Below are 12,396 nucleotides of genomic sequence, written 5' to 3'. Positions count from 1 at the left end.
TGAATATTTTTATGTGTGGCCTGACAGTAAGTCTGCAGTAGTGAGTGGGTTTGATTATATGTTATATTCAGATATGTCTCTTGATTAAACTTAAAAATATAAGCCATAAGTATTAAGTTAGGTTGGAGCAGTGTTTTTTAGAGGAATAAGGCAGTGCTGTTTTCTGGGTCTGTAGATTGAAAGAAGCAAAAATGGCCTTAAGTAGAGTGATATGCACTTCTTGTCAGATCTGGAGTTGAGGGAGAGTTTATGGGTGACTGAGAATTAAATCTGCAATAACTGCTGTTGATTGTGAATCCTATCAGATCGAATAGATAGGTTGGAGAGACAGTTAGAGGCAATGAGGAATTTACAAGAGCAAGGGGATGTGTTGGATAGTAGTTATCGGAAGGGAGAAAAGTTGCAGATACAGTCGCATAGATGGGTTAGCTCCAGGAAAGGTAAGAGAGGTAGGCAGGTAGTGCAGGAGTCTTCTGTGGCTATCCCCATTTCAAACAAGTATGTTGTTTTGGAAAAAGTAGGGGGTGATGGATTCTCACAGGAAGTTTCCGTTATTGAAACTGGCTCTAACACAATGAGGGGTACGTCGGGTTCCAGGAAATCAATTGTGTTAGGGAACCCTCTAGTTCAAGGCACAGACAGACCTTTCTGTGGCCAGCAGCGAAACATTAGAATGGTGTGTTACCTCCCTGGTGTCAGGATCAAGGGTATCTCAGGGAGGGTCCAGAATATTTTCAAAGGGAAGAGGGACCAGGTTATTGTACACATTGGAACCAATAATATAGGAAGGAAAAAGCATGAGAGAGGGAGAATATAGAGAGTTAGGCCGAAATTTAAAAAGGAGGTCTTCGAGAGCAGTAAAATCTGGATTACTCCCGGTGCTGTGAGCAACTGAGGGTAGGAATAGGAGGATAGCGCAGATGAATGCATGGCTGAGGAGCTGGTGTATGGGAGAAGGATTCACATTTTTGGATCATTGGAATCTCTTTTGGGATAGAAGTGACCTGTACAAGAAGGTCAGATTGCACTTGAATTGGAAGAGGACTAACAGACTGGAAGGGAGATTTGCTAGAGCTGATCGGGAGGATGTAAACTGGTAAGGTGGGGGGTGGGGTAGTGTGGGGGTGGGGTAGTGTGGGAGGGCGGGGTAGGACCCAGAGAGTTGAGGAAAGAGATCAATCTTAGACTGGTACAGTTGATAACAGAAGTGAGTCAAACAGTCAGGGCAGGCAGGGACACAGCAGAGAACAAGGTAGGACTGATAAACTGCATTTATTTCAATGTAAGAGGCCTAACAGGGAAGGCAGATGAACCCAGGGTATGGTTTGGAACATGGGACTGGGATATTATAGCAATTACAGAAACATGGCTCAGGAATGGGCAGGACTGGCAGTTTAATGTTCCAGGATACAAATGCTACAGGAAGGACAGAAAGGAGAGCAAGAGAGGAGGGAGAGTGGTGTTTTTGATAAGGGATGGCATTACAGCTGTACTGAGAGAAGATATTCCTGGAAATACATCCAGGGAGGCTTCTTGGATTGAACTGAGAAATAAGAAAGGGATGATCACCTTATTGGGATTGTACTGTAGACACCCTAATATTCAGAGGGAAATTGAGAAACAAATTTGTAAGGAGATCTCAGTTATCTGTAAGAATAATAGGGTGATTATGGTAGGGGTTTTTAACTTTCCAAACGTAGACTGGAATTGCCATAGTGTCAAGGGTTTAGATGGAGAGGAATTTGTTAAGTGTGTACAAGACAATTTTCTGATTCAGTATGTAGATGTACCTACTAGAGAAGGTACAAAGCTTGACCTACTCTTGAGAAATGAGGCAGGGCAGGTGACTGAGGTGTCAGTGGGGGAGCACTTGGTAGACTGGTTAGCAAGGGTAGATCACATGGGATCCAGGGAGAGCTAGCCAATTGGATACAGAACTGGCTTGAAGGTAGAAGACAGCAGGTGGTGGTGGAGGGTTGTTTTTCAGACTGGAGGCCTGTGACCAGTGGAGTGCCACAAGGATCGGTGCTGGGTCCACTGCTTTTTACCATTTATATAAATGATTTGGACGTGAACATAGGAGATGTGGTGAGTAAGTTTGCAGATATCACCAAAATAGATGGTGTAGTGGACAGTGAAAAAGATTATTTCAGAGTACAGCGGGACTTTGATAAGATGCGGGAGGCACAGTGGCTCCGTGGTTAGCACTGCTCCCTCACAGCACCAGGGTCGCAGATTTGACTCCAGCCTCGGGGCGACTGTCTGTGTGAAGTTTGCACATTCTCCCCGTGTCTGCGTGGGTTTCCTCCCACAGTCCAAAGATGTGCAGGTTAGGGTGGATTGGCCATGGGAAATTGCCCATAGTGTTAGGTGCATTAGTCAGAGGGAAATGGGTCTGGGTGGGTTACTTTTCGGAGGGTCGGTGTAGACTTGTTGGGCCGAAGGGCCTGTTTCCACGCTGTAGGGAATCTAAGAAAATAAGATGGAGTTTAATTTAGATAAATGTGAGGTGTTGTATTTTGGTAAAGCAAGCCAGAGCAGGACTTTTCAGTTTATGGTAAGGCCCTGGGGAGTTTTGCCGAACAAAGACACCTAGGGGGTGCAAGTGCTTATTTCCTTGAAAGTGGAGTCACAGGCAGATAGGTTGGTGAGGAAGGCATTTGATATGCTTGCCTTCATTGGTCAGAATGATGAGTGTAGGAATTGGGAGGTCATGCTGCAGTTATGCAGGACACTGATGAGGCCACTTTTGGAAAACTGCGTTCAATTCCAGTCACCTTCCTATAAGAAGGATATTGTGAAACTTGACAGGGTGCAGAAAAGATTTACAAGGATGTTGCAGGGTTGGAGGGTTTAAGCTACAGGGAGAGGCTGAATAGGCTGGGGCTGTTTTCCCTGGAGCATCAGAGGCTGAGAGGTGACCTTATAGAGGTTTATAAAATCATGAAGGGCATGGATAGGATGTACAGACAAAGTCTTTTTCCAAGGTCCTCTTGCCAACTCTTGCCTATGTTACTGGTGCCAACATGGACCACAGCTATTGGATCCTCCCTCTCCCACTCCAATATCCTCTCAAACTGATTTGAGATATCCTTTACCATGGCACTGGGCTGGTAACAAACAATGCATGACTCTTGATCCTGCTCTCCAAGGATGCCATCTGTATCTCTACCATTTTTCTCCTTTGCTCTCCCCACTTGAATGGCCTCCTATGTCCCGGTGCAGTGCCCAGTTTGTTCCTGGTAGCTGTGGAAGCACATGACAGGACTGCATCAGGGAGGAGGGAGCTCTGTCCTCATCAGACAGAGGGCAGTGAGACCTTTCACCCTCTCCCTCGGACAGATGTCCAGCTTGCCCTTGGCAACTTCCTGCCTAGTTAGCACCTTGGCGATTTCGTGAGCCACCTCCTGCTCCAAGGTCATCAGTACAGTGACACCCACCACACCAGCGATGCCCCCTTCTCATGCCCTGTGTGTGGGGGCTCCTGGTTCCCGCGACCTCAAGAGTGAGTTTGTTCAGACCACAGTGCCCTCTGTCACTGCACCCCGGGGGCTCTCTGTCTGTCCCACTCCCGACCTCCAAAGCTCTACAGGCTCCTCCCTTTCTTTGAATGCTTCGTGTGAGGGTTTCCGTAATTCCGGAGTGCAGCCAGCTCTGCAATAGAGGGGGTGGTGGGCACCATCATCATCAGCTACCAGCCTGCATCTTATCCATACAGTAGTGCCCCTGGCGATCGATGCCAGCCCTATACTGGTGCACCCACGGCAACCAAAGATGTGCAGACCACCCTCTGAGAGAAAAAACAATTCCCCTTCATCTCTTTGCGAAGTGGGCTCCTCCTTGTTCTGGATTATACTGTCTGGTCTGGGTCCATTTTAATAAGGTTGCCTTGCATTCTGTTTAACTCTGATGACTTGCTCCCTCAACTTACTCAACGTCCTCATCTCCCTGGACCTGCCGCTGACCCAGTGCATTTCCCAAACTGCAACAGCCTTTCGATGAGAGTCTGAGGAGCTGCCACTTTGGCGTACCTGCTATTCTCTGGGCGTGTTGCGAAGACCCTGATGAAGACATATGCAATGAGAAGCTGGCTGTGGGAGGCTGGATGGGGCTGTGAAACTGGAACAGTGCTGGATGGTCCAAAACTGCTGACTCACTCGCTTCACCTCACCCATGGTGACAAAGCCCAGCTCTTGCTGCCTGCCTTCCCGTTCATCATTAACACCGGATTGTGACCGAGCCATTAAGAGATGAGTCCGGAAGAGTGAAGGGGCACTTAGAATTGTAAACCCCTGTGGTGCAGAACGAGGACATTCGGCCCATCGGCTGTGCACTGACTCTCCCAAGAGCATTCTACTCAGACCCATCCCATCTCTGGGACCCTGCATTTTTGGTCTTAGTGCTGTAAAGGTGACACTTTTCTTGAAAAGGGGCAGAAAGTCATTTGAGCAGTGAGTCTAAAACAGCTTTTCCAAGAAATCATGTGATTTCTGCTAAATGTCGAGGTAAGGCACCCGGAGAAATAAAGTGTTGAGCTATTAGGATCCCTGTAGTGTGGAAGTAGTTCATTCAGCCCATCAAGTCCATGCCAAGAGCATTGCACACAGACCCAATCTCTACCATGGTGAATCCACCTAACCCACACATCCCTGGACTATTTAACATGACCAAACCGCCTAACCAGCATATCGTTGGACTGTGGGAGGAAACCCACACAGACACAGGGGGAGAACGTGCAAACTCCTCGCAGACGGTCGCCTGAGGCTGGGATTGAAACCAGATCTCTGGTGTTGTGAGGTAACAGTGCTAGCCACTGAGCCATCATGCCACCCTACAAGCTACAGAAACAGATGACAAAGACCATGAGTAAGTTGAGTTCAGAAGAAAAGATTCACACCTGCAGAGGTATGCAGCAACCTTAAAACCATTAGAACTGGCAAGAGGTTTTAGCAGTCCCAGGAAATATTTGACAAAAACAAACTTCCCTTTTTTTTAAAAGAGTTCATTGAGAAATGCCTCTCTGTATCTCTGGGAGAGATGGAGATAATTCCATTTGGTAAATGTATAGAACATCACTGATGAGAAATGTTTGCAATCTTACCAGTTCAGTAAAAATTGTTGATGTGAAGATAGGAGTGACACACCTCCAGAGTTGAGTGTCTGTAAAGGATATTGCTGGGAAAATATTGTTACCTGTTTCTTTTCACTATTTATAATGGATCGATAGGCTTTGTTTGTTTTCAATTATTTTATGTAATCAGATTTGATGCTTTTTTGTTACATGAGCATCCACACGTCAGTATGTTACGTGACTGACCACTGCAGAAACCAAACAGTGAAATAAGACGCAAGGCCTACAGAGCCAGGTTCCATCTGGAAACTGACTTAGTCTGAAATTGCCATCAGCACAGATCATAATGTGAGAATTCGAGTTGATTTATACTCTAGATTCATTAATTAAATTAAAATCCTACCAGTTGTCATGGTGGCATGTGACTCTTCAGCAATAACCTTTACCTGATGAAGATTAGTGACAACTTGATGAGTTCACATGTTGAATATTGTGTGCAGTTTTGGTCTTCACATTCAGGATGGGATATATTTGCTTTGGTACACTGAATGTTCACTGGATGAGTCCCTGGGATGAGGGGTTTTTCCTCAAAGGTTAAGTAAATTGATCCAATATTCTCAAAGTCACAAGTTGAGAACAATGAGAGGCAGTGTCATTGAAGCCGACAAAATTCCAGAAGGGCTTTCTAGAGCAGCTGAAAAGATATTGTTCCTGTTGGGCAGAGACTCTGAAATGAAGTGGCACAGTAGCAGAATAAAAAAAGCTGATGTGAGGTGAAATTGCTCAAGGATTGCGGACGCTTCGAATTAGCAATCCCTGAATTGTGGAGTCTCACTTAAACCTGTGGTGGATAGGTTCGAGGGAAATGGGCAGCAGGTAGGAAACTGGAACCAAAGTCCAAGGTCAGACATGACTGTATGAGATGGCAGAGAAGGCTTGATTGGCCCGATGAGCTCCGACACCTTGTGTCCTGGAGTATAAAGCTGTTCAGACCTGAAAGGGTTAATTGACATCATGGGATGCTCTCCTCCCATCTAGTTATAAAGTGTCAGCGTTTGTACATTCAGTCACGTTGATCCCCCTGCAGTTGCTGTACTCTTAGACTGGACCCGATATCTCACAAGAGGAAATTGTAGTATCTCAGATATGTTGCGACTAGTCATTCAGTAAGATGTAATAAACCTAGTTACTGTACATCGAAACTAAGGCTACCTTCTGCTCAAGGCGATGTGTCAGTCTCCTTCCCCATTGGATGTCAGTAACGACAGATGGATCCCAATCAGAAGGATTGGTGGTAGTGAATCAACCCAAGATATCTCTCGTGGTCCCAACAGGAACTGGAATGTCCCAGTTGGGACCAGCAGCAGTAGCAGCAAGATACAAGACCACATTCACCCTGTACAGTTTACACCCGCGCGAAATGCTAAAGCAGGTCTAATTGTGACATTGTGGAGTTCCTGCCTGTTCAAAATAAAGATTGCTCTCAACAGTTCCTCATCTCACTTCAGAAATGGAAATATTGAACAGCAGGAATACATGTCCCTCTCGTCCAGTTACCTGCAGAGAAAGGCATGAAGGCATCTCTCTTCACAAAATTCCCATCAGCATCCAGGAAGTGAGCCGGGTTAAACTCCTTTGGAGTTTTCCATTGAGTTTTGTCATGCAGCACCGAGGTCAGGACAGTAATCACGTACGTTCCCTGCAAACAAGAACAATAATTCGGAATGTGTTTCTGAGCCTGACTTCAATGGAGAGTGAATGAAGTGGGATGTGTGAATCCAGTGTTGGACCTGACCCTGTTAGTTTCCAGTGGTCAAGGTGGGGCCCATACTTATTTTAAATGTCATTGGGACTCCTCCACTATGAAAATTGCCACCCCCGATTCACTAATTTCCAAATCAGTCCCAGTTAAAATTTGTTTCTTTTCTTTGTCGGTCACGTTTTACTTTAGTTTGAAGGTACTTCCAATTTCTCGCAGACACAGATTGTGAAACCCTAGCCTGGTTGATATCATTCAGAACTACCTTTGGAATGAAATGTCCTTTCACGTGTGTGTCCTCGGTTGTTGAATGAGGAAGGTTGATGGGGACGATGTTGGCAAATCTCTGGATTTCGTGAATCACAGCGTCAGTGTAAGGCATTCGCTTTCGGTCTTCGGTTACAGGGGCTCGTCCGGCTCCTATCACCTGATCGATTTCTTCCTGAACTTTCCCTGAAATAGAGAAAGCTTGGATTGGGGAAACTGCCATCAAACAACGGGATAGAAACTCAACTCGTTCAGCAACTGAAATCCAGCGGAAAAGCTCTTTCTTAAAGCCACATCTTGTCACCTCAGGCACACACGGTTATGGGCCAAGTGCTGGAAAATGGGATGAGAATAGTTAGGTGGTTGATTTTAACCTGGACAAGCTCAATGGGCAAAAGGAGCCTTTTCTGTGCTGTCAAGCTCCATGACTCTTAACTCCAATTACCTGTGTGTGAAGTAGGGTGTGTGACACCGTATTATAACTTATTTGGATTCCTGAACTTTGAACTGGTGGCATATGGTTTTTCTTTGCATCTGAAGTGGTTTCATAATTAACTTGTTTGTATTTCTGTTACCGTGGTGAGTGTTATTAAAACACATTATTAGAGAGAGACCACCTGGGGAGTTCAGTTTACCTTTGGAGGGTTTTATCAGTGAACAGAGTCACACATTAGACTTTCAGATAGAAGATTCCAGAATTTGGGGGGGAGGCTTAGGCGAGACATCCATAGCATGAGCTTTATGGTGGTTTTGACATTGATATCACGTTGTTATGAGTGTCACACTGGGTATAATCTCTGAATCTGCAGTGCACGTCATGCCTGGGGGAGTTACCTTAAATTCAACTCAATTTCAGAAAGACTCCACTTGCTGACTCCCTCACCATCAGCTCTTCCTGAGAGCAACCAGTTGAGGTGTTACTGATTAAAATGACCAATTTCACACTGACCATGGGCCTAGTTTACTACTGACCTCGATAGTCCTGTCCATATGATCAAGTAACAGTTTAGACACCAACAACAACGAACAAACACAAAGTTCGTGATTCCCTTACTCTGGATATCCGGATATTTCATCATGAGAAGGAGTCCCCAGCACACGGTGGTGGAAGTGGTTTCTGTGCCGGCACTAAACAGGTCCATGATTATCATCAATGTGTTCCTTTTCTGAATTTCCTCATCTTGGCCTCTTGATTCCTTCAAGACAAAATAGAATAAAGGAGAAGGTACCACGTTCTTGGGGGAAATATTTGAGTGTGTATATTGCTGGATGGGTCTGTGTCATTGGGGGGCAGCGGCTGTCTTGCTCAGAGTCAGGATTTCATGAATTCAGGCCACACTTCACAAATCTGAGTGCACAACCTCAGCTGAAATTTCAGCTCTGTTCTGAGAGGGTGCTGCACTATCAGAGGTGCTGCCTTTCAGGTGAACTGTTTAACTGATGCTCAAATGCAGATGGATGTGTAATATCATGTTCTTCATTTATCACGGACAGAGAAGCTCTTCACTGGTGTCTTAGCCAATGTTAACACTTCTACCAAAAGCGTTGATCTGGTCATTATCACTGTTATTAATGTGGGGCCTTGCTGCACACAAATTAATTAACTCATCCCCCTGCGTTACAACAAACGTCACGTTTTAAAAATCAATCCTTCTCTGTCGAATGCTTTGGGACATCTTCATGACAGGAAGGGTAACACATTGATGAGCAAGACTTTGGACACAGGCTATATTAATTACATCAATGAATTGTTCATTACTATTTTTAAACATTTAATGGAAGTCAGCAATATATTCAGCTGTGAACAGGGAAGTAACAAACCTGAGGAAGTTAAAGGCAGACTGGTAAATGGGTCGAAAAATGTTGTGCTGGAAAAGCACAGCTCATCAGGCAGCATCCTGATGAAGGGCTTATGCTCGAAACGTTGACTCTCCTGCTCCTCAGATGCTGCCTGACTGGCTGTGCTTTTCCAGCACCACACTTTTCGACTCTGATCTCCAGCATCTGCAGTCCTCACCTTCTCCCAAAATAGCAAAATGGACAGACGAAGCTGACCAGAAAGAATGGTGAAGTGACACACTTTTCTCTGAAGAGTGAGGGAAAGACAATATGGAGTCAACCATTTGATTTGAAAGTCACTGCAGAAGGAGACAGAGCAGATGGGAACCGACACTGACCACAGACACCGAGTGGTTTTCCATCAGGAGCTATTCCACTGCAGTCAGGAGCTAACTTGGGAAGCCTCAGGCCTATGGCCTATTTCAGCCCAGGGTGGGAATGATGAACCTGCCAGCCAATCAAAGTGGTGGGCACTGCCAGTGTTACACTCAGACCTTCACCATGGATAGTCACTAGATCCCCACAGACAGACAGTGGTCGAAGGGGTAATGTCAATGGCCTGGTAATCCAGTGTTACACTCAGGCGTTCACCATGGATAGTCACTGGATCCCCACAGACAGAGGTCTAAGACCATAAGACATAGGAATGGAAATTAGGCCATTCATCCCATCAAGACTGCACCACTATTCAATCATGGTTGATAAATTTCTCAACCCCATTCTCCTGCTTTCTCCCCATAACCTTTGCTCCCTTGATACTCAAGAACCTTTCTATCTTAGTCTTAATTATACTCAATGACCTGGCCTCCACAGCCTTCTGTGGCAATGATAGATTCACTACTCTCTGATTGAAGAAGTTTCTCCTTATCTCTGTTTTAAAAGGTCTTCCCTTTACTTGAAGGCTTTGCCCTCGGGTCCTCGTCTCTCCCACCAATGGAAACATCTTCCCAATATCCACTCTGTCCAGGCCATTCAGTATTCTATATGGTTCAGTTAGACGTTCCAACCTCATCCTTCTAAACCCCATCAAATATAGACCCAAAGTCCTCAAACATTCCCCATATGTTAAGCTTTTCATTCCTGGGACCATTCTCGTGAACCTCTTCTGAACACACTCCAGGGCCAGTACATCTTTCCTGAGATATGGGGCCCAAAACTGTGCACAATATTCCAAATGTGGTCTGACCAGATGCTTATAGAGCCTCAGAATTATATCTCTGCTTTTATATTCAAGTCCTCTCAAAATAATTTGCCTCCCTAACTACTGACTTAAGAGGCAAGTTTACCTTGAGAGAATCCTGGATGAGATCTCCTAAGTCTCTTTGCACTTCAGAGTTCTGAATTTCCTCTCCATTTAGAAAATAGTCCATGCCTCTATTCTTCTGACCAAAGTGCACGACCTCACACTTTCTCACGTTGTACTCTATCTTTGCCCACTTCTTTGCCCACTCTCCTAACCTGTCTGAATCCTTCTGCCACCTCGCCACCTCCTCAATGCTACCTGTCCCTTACCTATCTTTGTATCATCTGCAATGTTAGCCAGACTGCCCTCAGTTCCTTCATCTAGATCGTTAATGTATAAAGTGAAAGGTTGTGCTCCCAACACTGAGCATTGAGGAACACCACATGTCACCAGCTTCCATCCTGAGAAGGACACTTTTATCCCCACTCTCTGCTTTCTGTCAGACAGCCAAGTTTCTATCCATGCTCGCACTTTGCCTCTGATACCATGGGCCCTTATCTTACTCAGTAGCCTCCTGTAAAGCACCTTGTCAAAGGCCTTTTGGAAGTCTAGATAGATAATATCCATTGGTTCTCCTTGGTCTAACCTGCTTGTTACTTCCTCAAAGAATTTGAACAGATCTGTCAGGCATGATCTCCCCTTGATGAAACCATGCTGACTTTGCCCTATTTTACCATACACTCCCAAGTATTCAGAAATCTCATCCTTCACAGTGGATTCCAGGATCTTTCACATGACCGAGGTTAGGCTAATCGGTCTGTAATTTCTGTCTTTTGCCTTACTCTCTTTTTAAACAGGGATGTCACATTAATGATTTTCCAGTCTTCTGGAACCTTCCCTGATTCGAGCAACTCCTGACAGATCACCACTCACACCACCCTCCACTATCTCCTCAGCTATCTCCCTTCGGACTCTGGGATGTAGTCCATCTGGTCCAGGTGATTTCTCCATCCTCAGGCCATTCAGTTTTTCTAGCACCTTCTCCTTGATGATAGCCACCATACTCAGCTTTGCCCCCTCACTCTCTTGAATATTTGGGTTATTAATTATGTCTTGCTCCATGAAGACTGACATGAAGTAATTATTCAGTTCCTCAGCCATTTCTTTAACTCTCCAGCTTCATTTTTCAGCGACCCAATGGCCACTTTTGCCTCTCTTTTGCCCTTGATATATGTAAAGAAGCTCTTACAGATCTTCCTTTATCTTACTGGCTGGCTTACCCTCATATTTAATCTTCTCCCTACTTATTTTTTTTTTGTTGCTCAATGTTAGTCTTTGTAGGCTTCCTCTGGTTTCCCTCTGTCCTTCACCACATTGTATTCTTTCCCTTTTGCTTTAATGTATCCCTGACTTCCCTAGTCAGCCTTGGTTGCCTCATCCTCCCTGTACCATGCTTCTTTTCCCTCGGGATGAATCTCTGCTGTGTGTCCTGAATTACTCCCAGAAGCTCCTGCTTTTGCTGTTCCACTGTCTTTCCTGCTCGGCTCCTCTCCCAGTCAATTCTACCCAGCTCCTCCCTCAGGCCTCTGTAGTTGCCTATATTCAGCTGTAATACCGTTATCTCTGATTCTATCTTCTCCTTCTCAAATTGCAGAGTAAATTCAATCATATTATGATCATTGCCTCCTCAGGGTGCCTTCACCATAAGCTCCCTTACCAGTCAGTCTCACTGCACAACACTAAATCCAATATTGCCTGTTCCCTAGAGGGCTTCATTACAAGCTGCTCCAAAAAGTCATCTTGTAAACATTCCACAAATTCCTTTTCTTTTGATCCAGTACCAACCTGATTTTCCCAGTCCACCTGCATATTGAAATTCTCCATGATCCCAATAACTTTGCCTTTCCTGCCCATCTTTTCTATCTCCTGGTGTATCTTGCACCCCAACTCCTGACTACTATTTGGAGACCTGTACATAACTTCAACTATGTTTTTCTTTAAACTTTTGCAGTTCCTCAATTCTACCCACACAGATTCTACACCATCTGACCCGACTTCATTTCTCACTATTGATTTAATTTCATTTCTTACTCATAAGGTAACCCCACCCTCTCTGCCCACCTGCCTGTCTTTTCAACAGGATTTAAATCCTTGAATATTCAGCTCCCAATCCTGATGCCCTTGCAGCCACATCTCCGTGATGCCCGCCACGTCATTCCTGCCAATTTTGATCTGTGCCACGAGGTCATTTACCTTATTCCTTATCCTGCGTACATT

General features: G+C 45.1%; 1 protein-coding gene across 1 annotated transcript in view; it reads right to left on the bottom strand.

Moving 5' to 3' along the window:
* Positions 1-12,396, bottom strand: part of LOC140455387 (cytochrome P450 2K1-like) — a 29,001-nt gene that overhangs the window by 1,652 nt on the left and 14,953 nt on the right. Inside the window, exons 6-8 of the mRNA XM_072550194.1 lie at positions 8,152-8,293; positions 7,096-7,283; positions 6,629-6,770 (exon numbers count right to left, since the gene is read on the bottom strand). Coding sequence (XP_072406295.1) covers positions 6,629-6,770; positions 7,096-7,283; positions 8,152-8,293 — 472 coding nt within the window. The remainder of the gene's footprint in view (positions 1-6,628; positions 6,771-7,095; positions 7,284-8,151; positions 8,294-12,396) is intronic.

Source organism: Chiloscyllium punctatum, chromosome 30 (genome assembly GCF_047496795.1).
Source record: "Chiloscyllium punctatum isolate Juve2018m chromosome 30, sChiPun1.3, whole genome shotgun sequence".
In the NCBI taxonomy this organism is placed as follows: Eukaryota; Metazoa; Chordata; class Chondrichthyes; order Orectolobiformes; family Hemiscylliidae; genus Chiloscyllium; species Chiloscyllium punctatum.
The sequence above is the reverse complement of the archived record's forward strand: the minus strand, read 5'-3'. Positions and strand labels throughout refer to the sequence as shown.